The 17256-nt window shown below is 41.0% G+C and overlaps 1 protein-coding gene across 4 annotated transcripts in view; it reads left to right on the top strand.

Annotated features, from left to right (window-relative positions):
- The window catches only part of dcc (DCC netrin 1 receptor), a 1158836-nt gene that overhangs the window by 862922 nt on the left and 278658 nt on the right, over positions 1–17256 (top strand). For all 4 annotated transcript variants that reach the window (XM_033033465.1, XM_033033449.1, XM_033033455.1 and 1 more), the window contains exons 8-9: positions 14412–14568; positions 16380–16534. In XM_033033465.1, coding sequence (XP_032889356.1) covers positions 14412–14568; positions 16380–16534 — 312 coding nt within the window. The remainder of the gene's footprint in view (positions 1–14411; positions 14569–16379; positions 16535–17256) is intronic.

Genomic DNA, 17256 nt, shown 5'->3' with positions numbered 1-17256 from the left:
TGTCTGGGGTAATCTGATAATGTAGTTATTCCTTTGCCTGTTTACTTACTATCGATGAGCTTCTGTTACATTGTAAACAATCTTCCCATTCAACGTTAGCTAGCAGGTACACCGTCTTGATGGACACAAAATGCTGGACTATATCAGTGGGTCAGACAGTATCTCTGGAGAAAAAAAATAGGTGACGTTTTGAGCGGAGGCCCTTCATCGGGTACATCTTCTTGCTCAGGTGAAGCAACACAGGTGTGCCCGTGGGTTAAGATGTTCATGATATGGAACAATTACCCTTATGCCCCTGTCCCACTTAGGAAACCTGAACGGAAACCTCTGGAGACTTTGCGCCGCACACAAGGTTTCCTTGCGGTTCCCGGAGGTTTTTGTCAGTCTCCCTAATGGTCGAAAGTGGTTTCTGATTCTTCTATGTTCCGGCGATTATTTCAAAAAATTAAAAACCGGCCGCGACTAAAAATAGGTTGCCATTTAAAAAATCGGTAATTTTTTAGTCGAAGCCGGTTGCGATGCTAGTAGAAGGTGGTTGCTGGAGGTTGCAGGTAGTGGAAGGTCTTACCTTCCACTACCTGCAACCTCCGGCAACCACCTGCAACCTCCAGCAATCACCTTCAACTAGTATCGCAACCGGCTTCGACTAAAAAATTATCGATTTTTAAAACGGCAACCTATTTTTAGTCGTGGCCAGTTTTGAATTTTTTGATATAATCGCTGGAACATTGAAGAAGCGGAAACCACTTTCAACCATTAGGGAGACTGACAAAAACCTCCGGGAACCATATAACCATATAACCATATAACAATTACAGCACGGAAACAGGCCATCTCGGCCCTACAAGTCCGTGCCGAACAACTTTTTTCCCTTAGTCCCACCTGCCGGCACTCATACCATAACCCTCCATTCCCTTCTCATCCATATGCCTATCCAATTTATTTTTAAATGATACCAACGAACCTGCCGCCACCACTTCCACTGGAAGCTCATTGTACACCGCTACCACTCTCTGAGTAAAGAAGTTCCCCCTCATGTTACCCCTAAACTTCTGTCCCTTAATTCTGAAGTCATGTCCTCTTGTTTGAATCTTCCCTATTCTCAAAGGGAAAAGCTTGATCACATCAACTCTGTCTATCCCTCTCATCATTTTAAAGACCTCTATCAAGTCCCCCCTTAACCTTCTGCGCTCCAGAGAATAAAGACCTAACTTATTCAACCTATCTCTGTAACTTAGTTGTTGAAACCCAGGCAACATTCTAGTAAATCTCCTCTGTACTCTCTCTATTTTGTTGACATCCTTCCTATAATTGGTCGACCAAAATTGTACACCATACTCCAGATTTGGTCTCACCAATGCCTTGTACAATTTTAACATTACATCCCAGCTTCTATACTCAATGCTCTGATTTATAAAGGCTAGCATACCAAAAGCTTTCTTTACCACCCTATCTATATGAGATTCCACCTTCAAGGAACTATGCACGGTTATTCCCAGATCCCTCTGTTCAACTGTATTCTTCAATTCCCTACCATTTATCATGTACGTCCTATTTTGATTTGTCCTGCCAAGGTGTAACACCTCACATTTATCAGCATTAAACTCCATCTGCCATCTTTCAGCTCATTTTTCCAAATGGCCTAAATCACTCTGTAGACTTTGGAAATCCTCTTCATTATCCACAACACCCCCTATCTTGGTATCATCTGCATACTTACTAATCCAATTTACCACCCCTTCATCCAGATCATTGATGTACATGACAAACAACAAAGGACCCAACACAGATCCCTGAGGCACCCCACTAGTCACCTGCCTCCAACCCGACAAACAGCCATCCACCATTACCCTCTGGCTTCTCCCATTCAGCCACTGCTGAATCCATCTTGCTATTCCTGCATTTATACCCAACAGTTTAACCTTCTTAACCAACCTTCCATGAGGAACCTTGTCAAAGGCCTTACTAAAGTCCATATAGACAACATCCACTGCTTTACCCTCGTCAATTTCCCTAGTAACCTCTTCAAAAAATTCAAGAAGATTAGTCAAACATGACCTTCCAGGCACAAATCCATGTTGACTGTTCCTAATCAGACCCTGTTTATCCAGATGCTTATATATATTATCTCTAAGTATCTTTTCCATTAATTTGCCCACCACTGAAGTCAAACTAACAGGTCTATAATTGCTAGGTTTACTCTTAGAACCCTTTTTAAACAATGGAACAACATGCGCAGTACACCAATCCTCGGGGACTATTCCCGTTTCTAATGACATTTGAAATATTTCTGTCATAGCCCCGGCTATTTCTACACTAACTTCCCTCAATGTCCTAGGGCCTGGAGACTTATCCACTTTTATATTTTTCAAAAGTGTTAGTACTTCTTTTACTTTGAAACTCATAGTATCCATAACTACTCTACTCGTTTCCCTTACCTCACATAATTCAATATCCTTCTCCTTGGTGAATACCGAAGAAAAGAAATTGTTCAATATCTCCCCCATCTCTTTTGGCTCTGCAGATAGCTGCCCACTCTGTTTCTCCAATGGACCAATTTTATCCCTCGTTATCCTTTTGCTATTAATATAGCTGTAGAAACCCTTTGGATTTACTTTCACCTTACTTGCCAAAGCAACCTCATATCTTCTTTTAGCTTTTCTAATTTCTTTCTTAAGATTCTTTTTACATTCCTTATACTCCACAAGCACCTCATTTACCTCATGCTGCCTATAATTATTGTAGATCTCCCTCTTTTTCCGAACAAGATGTCCAATTTCCCTTGAAAACCAGGGCTCTTTCCAATTTTTACTGTTTCCTTTCAACCGAACAGGAACATAAAGATTCTGTACTCTTAAAATTTCCCCTTTAAATGTCCACCATTTCTCTTCTACATCTTTCCCATAAAACAAAATGTCCCAGTCCACTCCTTTTAAATCATCTCGCATCTCATCAAAGTTAGCCTTTCTCCAATCAAAAATCTCAACCCTAGGTCCAGTTCTGACCTTCTCCATAATTATATTGAAACTAATGGTATTGTGATCACTGGACCCGAAGTGCTCCCCAACGCATACCTCCGCCACCTGTCCCGTCTCATTTCCTAACAGGAGGTCCAGCACTGCCCCTCCTCTAGTAGGTACCTCTATGTATTGCTGCAAAAAACTATCCTGCACACATTTTACAAACTCCAAACCATCCAGCCCATTTACAGAACGTGTTTCCCAGTCTATGTGTGGAAGGTTGAAATCTCCCACAATCACTACCTTGTGCTTACTACTAATATCTGCTATCTCCTTACATATTTGCTCTTCCAATTCTCGTTCCCCATTTGGCGGTCTATAATACACCCCTATAAGTGTTGCTACACCTTTCCCACTTCTCAGTTCCACCCAAATAGCCTCCCTAGATGAGCCCTCCAATCTATCCTGCCAAAGCACTGCTGTAATATCTTCCCTGACTAGCAATGCAACACCTCCACCTCTTGCCCCTCCAATTCTATCACACCTGAAGCAACAAAATCCTGGAATATTTAGTTTCCAATCACAGCCCTCCTGCAACCATGTTTCACTGATCGCCACAACATCATACTTCCAGGTGTCTATCCAGACTCTAAGCTCATCCACCTTTCTTACAATGCTCCTAGCCTCCGGGAACTGCACAGAAACCTTGGCGCAAAGTCTCCAGAGGTTTCCGTTCAGGTTTCCTAAGTCGGACAGGGGCATAACACTACTGAAGATCAGGCCACATTTAGTAGCTAATTCACCATCCACATGAAATGATGGTCTGAGCAAACATTCAACATTATGCTGGGACTCCGTCCATCTGGCTTAAATCATTTGTTTCAGACACTGCATCATATCATCTGGCTTGACTACTTCCTCAAGCCCCTCCATCAATGACCAGGAGATTGGAATATATCTCACCACATTGAATTTATCCAGATCAAAATGCTTGCCATTCATTGGGGCTTTCAGAAAAGCTTGGCCTGGCAAGTCATCTACTGATATGAATAATATCTAACCATATCTTTGTTATAAAAGCAGGTCAGAGGTTGGGTATCTTATGGCGAATGACTCCACCGTGCTAAAACTGAGTAAAAGCCCAGTTCTTAATTTTGAAATGATTTAAATCTATCAATTAATCATGGACTCTGCTGTAAAAGTTCTGTGATTCCATAAATATAATGGCAAAATAACCAATCTGTTACATTCCTGGTGCTTTCTTCAATTCCCTTCAAGTTTATTATCTATATTACTAAAAGTCTGATCTTGACCGCTTTTGGCACACTGTGCTGCGATTTCCGAGAGAACGCCGCCACCTACGGCAGTCATTTTTGGCCACCTCGCTCAGAGCCCCCCCCTCCGCCTTCCTGGACTGGAGGATTTTTCCCATCGATGACACATCAGAGAGATAATAATGTTTTTTAAAAATTCACCATTCTCTCTGCTGCCCATGCTGGAGGGAGGGGGAGGGACTATAAAACCAGGAAGTGGTGTCCCACATTCAGTCTCTGCAAGATGGATGAAGCCAAAGGGTCACGTCTCTCTGAGCTCTGAATAACACTGAACACATGTCTACTCAACTGTGAGTCCCCTAAATGTGGTTTGAAAATGAGAACAAGATACAACAACAAGATAGATTTATTCATCACATGTGCCAGATGGCACAGTGAAATGAAATTCCCATACAGCCATACAATTAAAAAAAAGGGACACAACACACTATAGGGTTTGACATAAAACATCCCCACACAGCAGAATCAAAGTTTCCCACTGTGTGGGAAGGCACCAAAGTCAGTCTCTTCCTCCATTGTTCCCCGTGGTCAGGGCCTCCCCGTGCCCTCCGCAGTTGCAGCTACGGGCGGCCCAATGTTCAGGACCGCTCGCTGGGGTGTTGTAAGTCTGACGTCGGGGCTGCGGGACGTCCTCAGCGGCGTGGACTCCAGAGTCGGCCCCCTCCTACCGGAGTCGGCGGCTTCCAAAGTCCGCAGGCCGCGCCGGGTGGAGACTGCTGCTGGAGACCCTCTGCAAGGCGCCCCAGGACTCCACGATGTTGTTCAGCGCCGCCCGCGTTGGAAGCTCTCCAGTGCAGCGCCCCTAGTATATGGTTTGTTTGAAGTTAAAAGGCACTACTTACTGCAAATAGTGGCTTGGGTGCTTGGGCTTGGTTAAAAGGCACTACTTACTGCAAATGGTGGCTTGGGTGCTTAGGCTTGAAGTTGAAAGGCACTACGGAATGCAAATGGTGGCTTGGATGCTTTGGCTTGAATTTGAAAGGCACTACTTACTGCAAATGGTGGCTTGGGTGCTTGGGCTTGAAGTTGAAAGGTGCTTGGGTGCTTTGGCTTGAATTTGAAAGGCACTACTTACTGCAAATGGTGGCTTGGGTGCTTAGGCTTGAAGTTGAAAGGCACTACTGCAAATGCACTTACTTCCTGTTTGCACTCTATATTGATTTTAGATAAAACGCTATCACTTACGGCTGTGATTTTTGGTCATCTTACTCAGTTCCCCTCTGCCCAGCAGGTGCAGAGAATTCTTCCCATCAATTAAAAACAAAAGTGTTATTATTGTTTAGAAAATGTTGAGAATCTCTCTCCTGTCAATCACGCCATGAAGGCCACACCTTTTCCGGTGGGAGGGGTTATAAAACCCAGAAGTGTGGGTGTGGCTCAGTCTCCGCATGATGGGGGAGGGAGAGGTCACGATTCTGTCTGAGCTGTGAATCAACTGAACACACTGAATGTCTACTGAACTGTAAGTTTGGTGTTTTGTGTGGTTTTATGATGGTTTCACCCTGCATGAAATGGTATGACGTTGCATTTGAATTTGGTGGCCTTGCACCCTGCTTGAAATGGAATGAAACTGCACTTGAATTTGGTGGCCTTGCACCCTGCTTGAAGTGGTATGAAACTGCACTTGAATTTGGTGGCCTTGGATCCAGCTTGAAGTGGTATGAAACTGCACTTGAATTTGGTGGCCTTGGATCCAGCTTGAAGTGGTATGAAACTGCACTTGAATTTGGTGGCCTTGCACCCAGCTTGAAGTGGTATGAAACTGCACTTGAATTCGGTAGCCTTGCACACTGCTTGAAGTGGTTGGAAACTGCACTTAAATTCGGTGGCCTTGCACCCTGCTTGAAGTGGTAAGAAACTGCACTGGAATTTGGTGGCCTTGCACCTTGCTTGAAATGGTAGGAAAATGGATTTGAATTTGGTGGCCTTGCACCCTGCTTGAAATGGAATTTCAAGGAATAGCCATGAGTCAACTGCCAGCCCACCAGCCGTGAGTGAGCTGCCAGCAGATCAGGCTTGAGAGACTGAGCTGCCACCCCAAGAACCCATACCAGCGCTCCAGAAAGCCCCCCCCCCCCCCACCCCCCACTGGCCACCAATATTGGAATTGGTGGAGAGGTGGAATATTGTGTCGGGGGACCAGCCCTCCCGTGTGAACATGGGACCCAACGGGTCCCACTTAGTCTAGTATTTAATTATAAATCCGTTCTCCATTAACAACATTTGGTAAATGGTTATAACAAGATCAGAGGTCTGGAGACTGCAGAAATGATATGGCTTGCATCTTTCCACAACATAACCCTGGATTGCACAACCTCTTGTGTGAGTTAAGAAGAATGAAGTTAGTGTTGAAAGCAATGTCAACCTGAAGCTTGAAACTCTACATTAATCAATGATAAAATGTCACCCATCCATATTCTCCAGGGATGCTGCCTGACCAGTTGAGTTGCCCTAGCACTTTGTGTCTTTCATCACTGGCTCCCTTCAACCAGCAAATGTTGTAAGCTTGTACAACAACCAATTCAGCTATAGCACATTAGACATTCAGAGAATGTCTAATAAGAAGAAAAGTCAACAGAGAATGTCGGAAACCCTCTACATTGTCAAACTGCTGTAGATAAACACCTGGAGCCATGCACGAGCCCCCTCTTAGCTACAATCATAACTCCTCAGCCATGGGAAGTTGTGACAGACATGAGTTGCAGACCTTGGCAGTTGGATTGGCAAGGATTTGAGGATAATTGAGCAGTTTTCTGAAGAGTAAATCAGTAAGTGATCCATGGGAGGCCCTAAAGCATCTCCAGTCAGCTGGCCAAGAGAAATCATGTGGCAGCGGAACACTGTAGCACGCTGTAAATCCTGTAACAGAATCACAAGTGCATTGTCCATGCTGATGCTTCATTGAAATTGTGTGAAAATGCAGAACTGTCAGGAATACTATTATTCAGAGGATACACCCCCCCCCCCCCCCCCCCCCCCCCCCCACACACACACACAATACAGTGGTACCCTTTTTCAGGTGCCAAATATATGTTGACATGTTATATTCTATGTACAACTTCATTTTTTATTTTTTTTAAAGAAATGAGAGAGGGAAAGATAATAGAGAGTAGAAAAACGTGTAGAGTGTAAAGAGAGAGAGAGTGAGGAAGAAAAATAAGAAAGAAAAAAGAGCAAGAGAGAGAGTAGCAAATAGGAGATGGGAGATGAGTATTTGTATTCTTGACCATCTTTCACCCAGACCTGACACAGTTGTTTTTTACTATTCTGTTGCACCACATGTATCCAATAAGTCAATAAATGGAGACCAACTCGTTAAGAATTGGTCTGGTTTATCTATTAGGATGAGTCGAATTTCTTCAAGATGTGCTGTGTCCAACATATTTATAATCCACATTTTAAACGTTGGTATGGGTGTTGCTTTAGTTCCCGCTTGAACATTAAGACAATGGCTACACTTTTAAAAATAATTCATGGCTTCATATCCTGTGAAACATTTTGGGCTGTCTTGAGACTGTGTTTCAGGTGCGATATATGTGTAATCCTTTGAATACTATTTTTGAAAAGATCAAACTTATGGACTTTCACTGGACTTTCCTAATCCAAAGAATGTTGTAAGCTATTAAAGAATGCAATTTTCTGTGCTCAGTGGAGTCAGCCTTTGTTGTCTTATTTTCAATGGATGCAAAGGTCTTTTGTATTTGTGTGCTTGCCATAATCTCTTCACCGGTATGTTTGACTGAACAGTGCAACCAATAGTTTACTATTGGTATTCACAGCCAGCTTTCACCCTATAAGCAATCAATACAATAGTGTGTGTATATGGTACTCTATGAGAAAGGTATGTGACACTGATAAAACTTAATACAGCTGACCAATTTTCTGCTCGTGCACACAATTACCATTAATTGGTCTGACTGCACATCCTGCTAACGTGGCCCGATTTTCAATAAAGATTGATTGAATTAAATTACAAACAAATAAAATTACTAATTAATGGTGTCTGTGGTTATTCAATGAATGTGTTTTGCAAAGAGAAACTTAATTTATTATCTTTAATCTTTAGCTGGTAATGTCATAAAACTGGCAAAAATTAATTGGATTCTGTATATTTGTAATTATGGACTTGCTTGCTGTAATAGAAACTTTTAACTCTCCATTTGCATCCTCCTATATTTTCCTCTCTATGCAGTCATTAGACATACTGCACAACATTTCAGTACCCTCAAAGTGGGCAGATTGCATAAGTCCCATGAATCTATTTTAATTTACAAATAGCAACCATATTTATTATTTTACAAAATTAAGCTTATTCTATTATTTACACAACAAACTATAATTGGAAGCACCTACCACCATAATACTGAGTTGCCAAATATTCCTTACAGCTAATCATCAAATTAATCATCAATCAGCTATTACAATCCTGATCCAGGATACAGTAAATCCCACAACCATTGTTAATGGTGAATTTAGATACTTATTCATCGGATGGGCTCAGGTAGGTAGCATGAAGTATTGGTGATATCTAAGATAGTTTTTTGCTCATGGATGTTGCCTCCTGCTTTGAGTCTCTTGACCTATTCTAGCTGGCCATTCATGCCCATAATGAAATTGCCTATGATAGAGTGCTGTCACCACTTAACCATTTAGTGCATGTGTATCTTAGCTATATATAGGATCATGGAGCCATACAGCATGGGAACAGGCCCTTCTGGCCCAACTTACCCATGCAGACCACGATGTCCCATCTTCGCCAGTCTCACCTGCCAGTGCTTGGCCCATATGCCACTACACGTTTCCTATCCTGCACATGTCCAGATGCCTTTTAACTGTTGTTATAGTGCCTGGCTCAACTACCTCCTCTGGCAGCTCATTCTACATACCCACCACTGCCCATGTGGAAAAAAATTGCCCTTCAGATTCCTATTAAATCTTTCTCCTCTCACCTTAAAAATATGTCCTCTGGTTCTTGATTTTGATACTCTGCGTAAACAACTCTGTGGACGACTGAATGAAGGAAACAATTCCAATTTGTTTAAATACACTCTGTGAGGTTTAGAAGATGCTCGAGTGGTGTGCACTGAATTCTGATGCCAATCAGGTCTTCTGAAATAAACAGTGAGTCCCTTCAATGAGCAAGAAACACAACAAGCTATTCTACTGATGTTCCATGGCGGGCATAACATAGAGCCTCGAGCTCCATTGAATGTTGGCATGAGCAGAAATGGATGTTACATGAATAATGATGACACCAGATGCTTGCCTGTTGCTGGAACTAGATCAGCAATGGCAACGTGGATCACACAGAGTAGTGTTTGGTTCAATTTGGCTCAATTTCATCCAGAAATGTGGCCAGCATGATCCACTCTGAATAAGGCAAAATTTCACCCATTTATCACCGAAAGAAGATACACGATGCAGCATGATTTCCCAACACCCAATTCTCCAGAGCAGTAAAGCCAGAGCTAACCATTTCGATATTTATTATCAAGAGCACATTTCATATATTTTGAGGTTCCGCATTACTTTTTCAATTTCAATATTCTAAGTTTAACAATTCATTTACCAACAAAATGAAAATGCAGCTTATAAACCCCACATCATAGAGTCATACAGTGTGGAAACAGCCCAACTTGCCCACACCGACCAACATGTCCCATCTACACCAGTCCCACTTGCCTGCATTTGGCCCATATCCCTCTAAACCTGCCCTATCCATGTACCTGTCTAATAGCTTCTTAAACGTTGCGATCGTCCCCACCCCAGCTACCTCCTGCCACGTGTGAATCACTTTTGGACACTGCAGGAGAATTATAGATTAAAAGTAAAATTACTTTCAATGCTCTTAAAGCTTGGTACAGGATTCTCATCTGTTTCTTCTTATTTATTAAATGGATGCACATTGGCTTTAGGGTTTTGCACCAAAATTTAATTTCTAACGAGTATGTTGCCATTGTATGGGGAACGTATTTCAAAGTATATCAATCTGTCCATATGTTTTTGAGTAAATGAACTCAAAAACCTTCCAGCATCTGCAGTGTGTGCTTGGTCTCAACTGAATACTGGGAACATTCTTTGTACTCACACTTGTGAAATAAAACTATTTGACAAGAATATTAATTATTCCATAACGTTTCCTACTTTGTAGTCAGTTCATCCTTGCATACTTGAGGGTTTGGATAATAAGTTTGTTTTATAGAAGGAAAGACTTGCATTTATATTGCACCATTAATTACCCCACCTCATCCCACAGCAATTTACTGACAATTAAATCCTTTCGTAGCAAATACACTGTTGTAACATAGGGAGCAAGGCAGTTGATTTGCTACAAGCATCTGCTACAAATTGAGCAGTGCGGTTATGATTTGTTTTTGAAATTTCTTTGTGACAATGGTACGATGAATAACTTATTTTCTTCCAAATTGTGCCAATCGATCTTTTACATCTTCCTGCAAGAGCAGGTAAGCCTTGATTTAACAGTCCATTTCAAAGATGGAATGTAGAATACAACATTGCTTTGGAGCAATATAAAACTTCGCTTTTGATCTAATGCTCTCTTTCAGTGGAAAGGAGCTTTCCACTAGTGGGAGAGTCTAGGACCAGAGGCTATAACCTCAGAATAAAAGGATGTATCTTCAGAAAGGAGATGAGGAGGAATTTTGTTAGTAAGAGGGTGGTGAATCTGTGGAATTAATTGCCACAGAAGGCTGTGGAGGCCATCAATGGATATTTTGAAGGTGGAGATTGATAGATTTTTGATTAGTACGACGGATGTCAGGGGTACTGGGGAGAAGGCAGGAGAATGTGGTTAAGAGGGAAGGATAGATCAGCCATGATTGAATGGCAGGGTAGACTTGATGGGCCGAATGGCCTAATCCTGCTCCTATCACTCATGAACTTTAACGTTCCTTGTTGCCCACAGTTGGTTCACTTTTCCAGTGGTTTCTTTATGCCTGAAGAAGATATTTATTTGTAATGAACAATGTATTAATTCCCTAAGTGTTAACTTTGTTTATTTGATGCTGTGCCTTTTAAAGTGTTTTTCCAATTTTTGCAGCTAATTTATATCTGGTATTTGAATGCAATTACCTAGCCTGATGCTCCAGAAGCAGCATTGCTCTGTTGGAAATTCTACCTTGCAGATGATTTGTTAAAGGAGAGATCCATCCGTCTTGGAACATGAGAGTAAAATGAGAGATATAGTTTCAAACACGAGCAGTTATCCTCGATGTAACATACGATATACTGGAGGCACTCTGTGGGTTGAGCAGCATTTGTAGGGGTCGGGGGGAAGGAATTGTCGATGTTTCAGATAAAAATCCAGCATCCAGGCCATCAAGTCCTGATGTAGGGGTTTGACACGACACATCAACAGGTTTACGAACCTCAGAAGTGAAAATGAAGTGTATAAGAATAATGTGTAGGAGGGAACTGCAGATGGTGGTTTAAACCGAAGATAGACACAAAGTGCTGGAGTAACTCAGTGGGACAGGCAGCAGCTCTGGAGAGAAGGAATGGGTGATGTTTCAGATCGAGAGCCTTCTTCGAACTGAGAGTCCGGGGAAAGGGAAACAAGAGATATAGACAGTCTTCTTCTTGCGAATAAAACATAAACCAAAGGAATAGTGAGATCAAGTCGGGTGTTGAGCAGCCATGTTGTTGGCTCTGCGTCAATGTCTGCCAGACCCTGAGCTCCATTTGGTGGGTGGTAGAGTGGGCACCCAGAGATGATATGGTTGGCTGTCTGTTGTCTAATATAGACAGTGATGTAGAGAGATATAGAACATTGAATAAAAGATATGCAAAAACATAACAATGATAACGGAAACAGACCATTGTTAGCTGTTTGTTGGGTGAAAACGAGAAGCTGGTGCGATTTGGGTGGGGGAGGGATGAAGTGAGAGGGAATGCTGGGGTTACTTGAAGTTAGAGAAATCAATATTCATACCACTGGGCTGTAAGCTGCCCAAGCGAAATATGAGATGCTGTTCCCCAGCTGGCCATCAATCCTGGCGGCTTCCAGTTGTTGTTAGATGGATGTAGTTGTGGATGTTTACCGTGACTAATCTTGAGGGCTTCTGCTGAGCAAGCATTGTGGCTGACAACAATATTGAGGTTAGATCTAAAGGTTGAGACTGAGTTTATGTGAGATTGAGTAACTAAAATGGCCAACATTTTTTTTTAAAGTGAAAAGGCAAAAAGAGGTCAATACATGAGGGTTCCAGGGGGATATAATGGGCTGGAGAGTGTAAGAGAGTACGAGATGTGATTTGAGAGAAGGAACGTTTTAAATCAAGATTTAAGGTGGAATATGGCTGGGCATCATATTGAACTCCAGAATGGATGAGACAGGAATGTTGGGGAAGGACACTGAAGATTGTCATGGGATCTGATAATAGACAATAGACAATAGACAATAGGTGCAGGAGTAGGCCATTCGGCCCTTCGAGCCAGCACCGCCATTTAATGTGATCATGGCTGATCATCCCCAATCAGTACCCCGTTCCTGCCTTCTTCTCCCCATATCCTCTGACTCTGCTATTTTTAAGAGCCCTATCTAGCTCTCTCTTGAAAACACCCAGAGAACTTACCACCACTGCCCTCTGAGGCAGAGAATTCCACAGACTCAAAACTCTCTGTGAGGAAAAAGTGTTTAATCGTCTCCATTCTAAATGGCTTATTCCTTATTCTTAAACTGTGATGAGAAAATGATGGAAAATCTGAAATGGGAAAAAAAGCAGGAACATAGCATTGATAGGAAAGATTTAGAGGGATACAGGCCAAATGCAGGCAGGTGGGATTAATATAGATGGGGCATCGTGGTTGGCGTCAGCAAGTTTATTCTATGGCTCTATGGGAGTTAGAGCTGTAGTCCCACATGAAATGGGGGAAGCTAGATTTCAGCTACTTTTATCCTGTGTTTTCTATTGTTTTATCACAGTTTAATTTAATGAGATTTTAATCTCTTGTATATTTCATTAATTTGAAGTAAATGTGTCAGAATTAATTTGAAGTAAATGTGTCAAAAATAGCAGCAGAATTAGGCCAGATGCTCATCAAGCCTACTGCCCCTTTCAGTGAGATCATAGTTGGTGTCATCTTTGCCTTGCGTCTACTCTTCTGCCTGTTTTCTTCACTCCTCCGCACACCAGAAATATACATTGCCTTTCAATCTATTCGGTGAAAGTATCCATATTTTTTGGGAATATGGAATACAAAAGATTTACAACCTTGAAAGCAGAGTAACTGTTTCTCGTCTCCATCTTGTCTATCTTACTTTAAGGGGGAAACAATTTACTTATTTGGTAAACAGTGAAACAAAGGCTTTTATGGTACATCAAAATGTCTGTGGGATAAATGATATATTTTCTGAGAGACTTGTCTCAAATAATAAGAACCTGAAAGTTGAGGGGTTGGACAGGCTAGATGCAGGAAGATTGTTCCGGATGTTGGGGAAGTCCAGGACAAGGGGTCACAGCTTAAGGATGAGGGGGGAATCCTTTAAGACCGAGATGAGAAAAACATTTTTCACACAGAGAGTGGTGAATCTCTGGAACTCTCTGCCACAGAGGGTAGTTGAGGCCAGTTCATTGGCTATATTTAAGAGGGAGTTAGATGTGGCCCTTGTGGCTAAAGGGATCAGGGGGTATGGAGAGAAGGCAGGTACGGGATACTGAGTTGGATGATCAGCCATGATCATATTGAATGGCGGTGCAGACTCGAAGGGCCGAATGGCCTACTCCTGCACCTATTTTCTATGTTTCTATGAATGAAAATATTTTCTATCAAAATCAGACTATTTAAAATGTTTACCATCCATGTTGGTATGTTTTTACTATGATCATATGCTTTATTATTTCTTACTGTATTTGTGGCAGTGAATTGTTTTACTATAGATATTAAACGACAAATTATTTGAAACTATCAGTTCTTCTTCCCAATTTATTTTTCTCTCCTTTTTCGATTACTTCATGTTTTGTTACTTAATGTGTGCTCCTACTAACCTAATAATTGCATGGCTCATCTCAAATTCTGGTAGCCCCATCAGTTCCCACACTGAGAATCCTGTGCATACCTGCCTCACTGACCAGTTCCTTTCCTGCTCAATCCTCAGCCTTACCAAGCTCCAGTGTCCTTCCTTCTGCCCCTCGTGATGTGGTCCCTGTCTTGGTCTCCAGCCGCTTTGTCCGACTTAGTTGGCGCCCTCCTGCCGAGACGCATGGAAGCATCCAGACCTACATGGTCTACTTCACCAGGGAAGGTGTTAACAGGTAGGTGCAGAATGAAAATACACGTAGACACTGACCTTGAATCAAATTGAAAATGCCTATTTAGGATGTCACATTATGGGTATCATTTTGAATATTTAAAATAATTTCATATTTATTGATGCATTTTTCTTCTACTTAATAATTTATCTGAAGGATTCCAAGATCACTAACAATGCATTATTCTCTTTAATGTTATATTTCATATTTATTTTCTGCGGCTGTTTAATTGGTGCACGTTCAATATTCCACTCAGGCCAAGACTATTCATGTGTGTCACTGAATCAATACATTAATATTAATTTACTACTTACCATTTTGTGCCACATCTTTATTTCTCTACTTTTGCCTCTTTTAGTCTGTCAGCTTTTTTTCCCGGCTCATTTCAGTTCCTTTCATTAGTTCATCATGCATGACCATTTCATTGAATGAATGTTGAAAAGAACTTGCTTTCTATTTACCTCAATATTTTGTTTATGGCCATTTACTGAAAGCGAGGATAATAATGAAAGGATTGTAAATGGGATTAGTACGGATGAGTACGATGGCCACATGGTCATGAAGAACATTTCCTGTGATTAAATATAAACCTGGAGAGTCTGGTTCTGTGACGCTTTCCCTCTCATACATTTTCTCCACTTTTTCAATCACAACTTCATTTTATTTGACAGTTGAAAAGTTACTCTGATATTGGTATTATTTTATTAATGCCTTGTGTACTGAGCTAGAGTGAAAACCTTTGTCATATTTGTAGTGAAGCTTTCGGGCATCCATGACCCCAATAAAGAAATTCCACAATGCTCCATTGCTAACTTTAACAAATTGCAGTGATTATGTTGCCTGAACTGTGCTGTAGTGTCTTTTGTCTAGATGTAAAAGCTTCAGGGAGCCACTGTTAAGTTCTTTGTATGATATATTGTTAGTTAGGGGTAATTTTCCAGTTAAACAATATATTATATCAACAAGTCCTGCTTTACAAGATTCCTTAATTTGTTATTAATCCCCTGATACAGAATAGAAATCTTGGGTAAATAGTTGTTTCCCTAAAGGCAGCTAATTATGCATTGTAACATATTTTGGAATAACCTTTTACTGCTTGGAAGCTTTTACAATGTAGTAAATATAATTATTTGCTGGAACTTTGCCACCAATCATATTATCACTCCTACAAAACATAATCATTTGTAATAGTTACAGTTCATCACATTTCTGAAAAAATAAACATTGTAAAAGTCAGAAATAAGCAGTCTCCTGCCATTCGAATGAGCAAGGCTCATTTATCATTGAGCCAGACCAGAAATATTTTTACCAAATTTTATTTTCTACATTACTTTCCATTCTATTATCTATTTTCATACTCTTTTTATTTTCTTAATATATTCTTACATTCTATTTTTGTTCATTGCCTGCGTTGCCTTTTCCACCAGATGCAGGCATGTCAACTGAGATTTTCACAGCAAGATATTGTATGGAGAAATAGTACTGAATATTGCCCAGAGGCTACAGAAATGCCCAGTGGTGTTTAAAAGTGGTCACTGGGGAGGACTAGTACATCATTTTAACACAACAGAACATTATTACCACTGATTCTATTAAATTAGTGCTGACAAAGAGCAGACAGTTATTGCATAGATCTTGAAGAACATTTCCTGTGATTAACTACAAGCCTTGATTGTTTCCCCACAGTTCAGAGTTGTCTGTCTAATCAAACTCGCTGTGAAATATTAGATGGAGACAGCTCTGCATCTTATTTCCATGTCTTGGATTACAATGTTTAGCAGCACATTCTCACCATTATTTCTGTTTAAATTCAGGGAGCGTGCGTTAAATACTTCGCAATATGGAGACCTGCAACTTACTGTTGGAAATTTGAAACCAGAAGAAGTGTATACATTTAGGATCATAGCCTACAATGACTTTGGACCAGGGCAGAGTTCGCAACCTATTAAAGTATCTACTCAGCCTGAACGTAAGTAGTTAAGAAATGGACTGTTAAGATGTAAAAAAATTCACACAAGCATAAGCATATACTGTTCCCTGGTAAAATGTGAGTTATTACAATGCTGCTTTATAGAACTGGGGCCAAAATCTTTCTACCAACAGGAGAAATACAAGCGGAATTGAGTCATTCAATAAGGTCTCATTTTCATTTTTTTTTGCCTAATCCTCATAACCTTTGGTTTCACTATTGTCCAAAAAGTAGCCTTCAATGTACAGCTACTTATGGGTATCCACAGCTGTCTAGAACAGAACATTACAAAGACATACAGTCCACTGGAAACTCCTCTTCAGCTCAGCCTGTCACAATGTCCTCTCATTCTAGGCTCGTCCACCTGAGCGGTGATCACTGTGTTTCTTCTTTCACTAATGTGTGGCCTTCACTGGTAATTTGTGCATGAAAAAAGATGTGTGCATCTCTCTATTCAAGACCACACACAGAGTTTACATGTGTTGTTACCATTTACAAATTGTTGTAGCGTTGGCAACATTTATTTCAGCAAATGGAATGATTCCAGAACATGGGGTTTTGTGGAAAGGAGGGAGGTTGTCAAGTCAGTACTAAGGCTGCTGTCATCATTAATGCATTTTACAATGTGCCTGAGGGGAGAAAGTGGATAATTTCTCCTTTTCACACAGCCATAGAACAAATGCAATAAAATAAACAAAATACATCCATTGTAGTATGAAATT

Source organism: Amblyraja radiata, chromosome 1 (assembly GCF_010909765.2).
Source record: "Amblyraja radiata isolate CabotCenter1 chromosome 1, sAmbRad1.1.pri, whole genome shotgun sequence".
NCBI classification, from domain to species: Eukaryota; Metazoa; Chordata; class Chondrichthyes; order Rajiformes; family Rajidae; genus Amblyraja; species Amblyraja radiata.
This window is presented reverse-complemented; position numbering and strand designations above follow the sequence as displayed.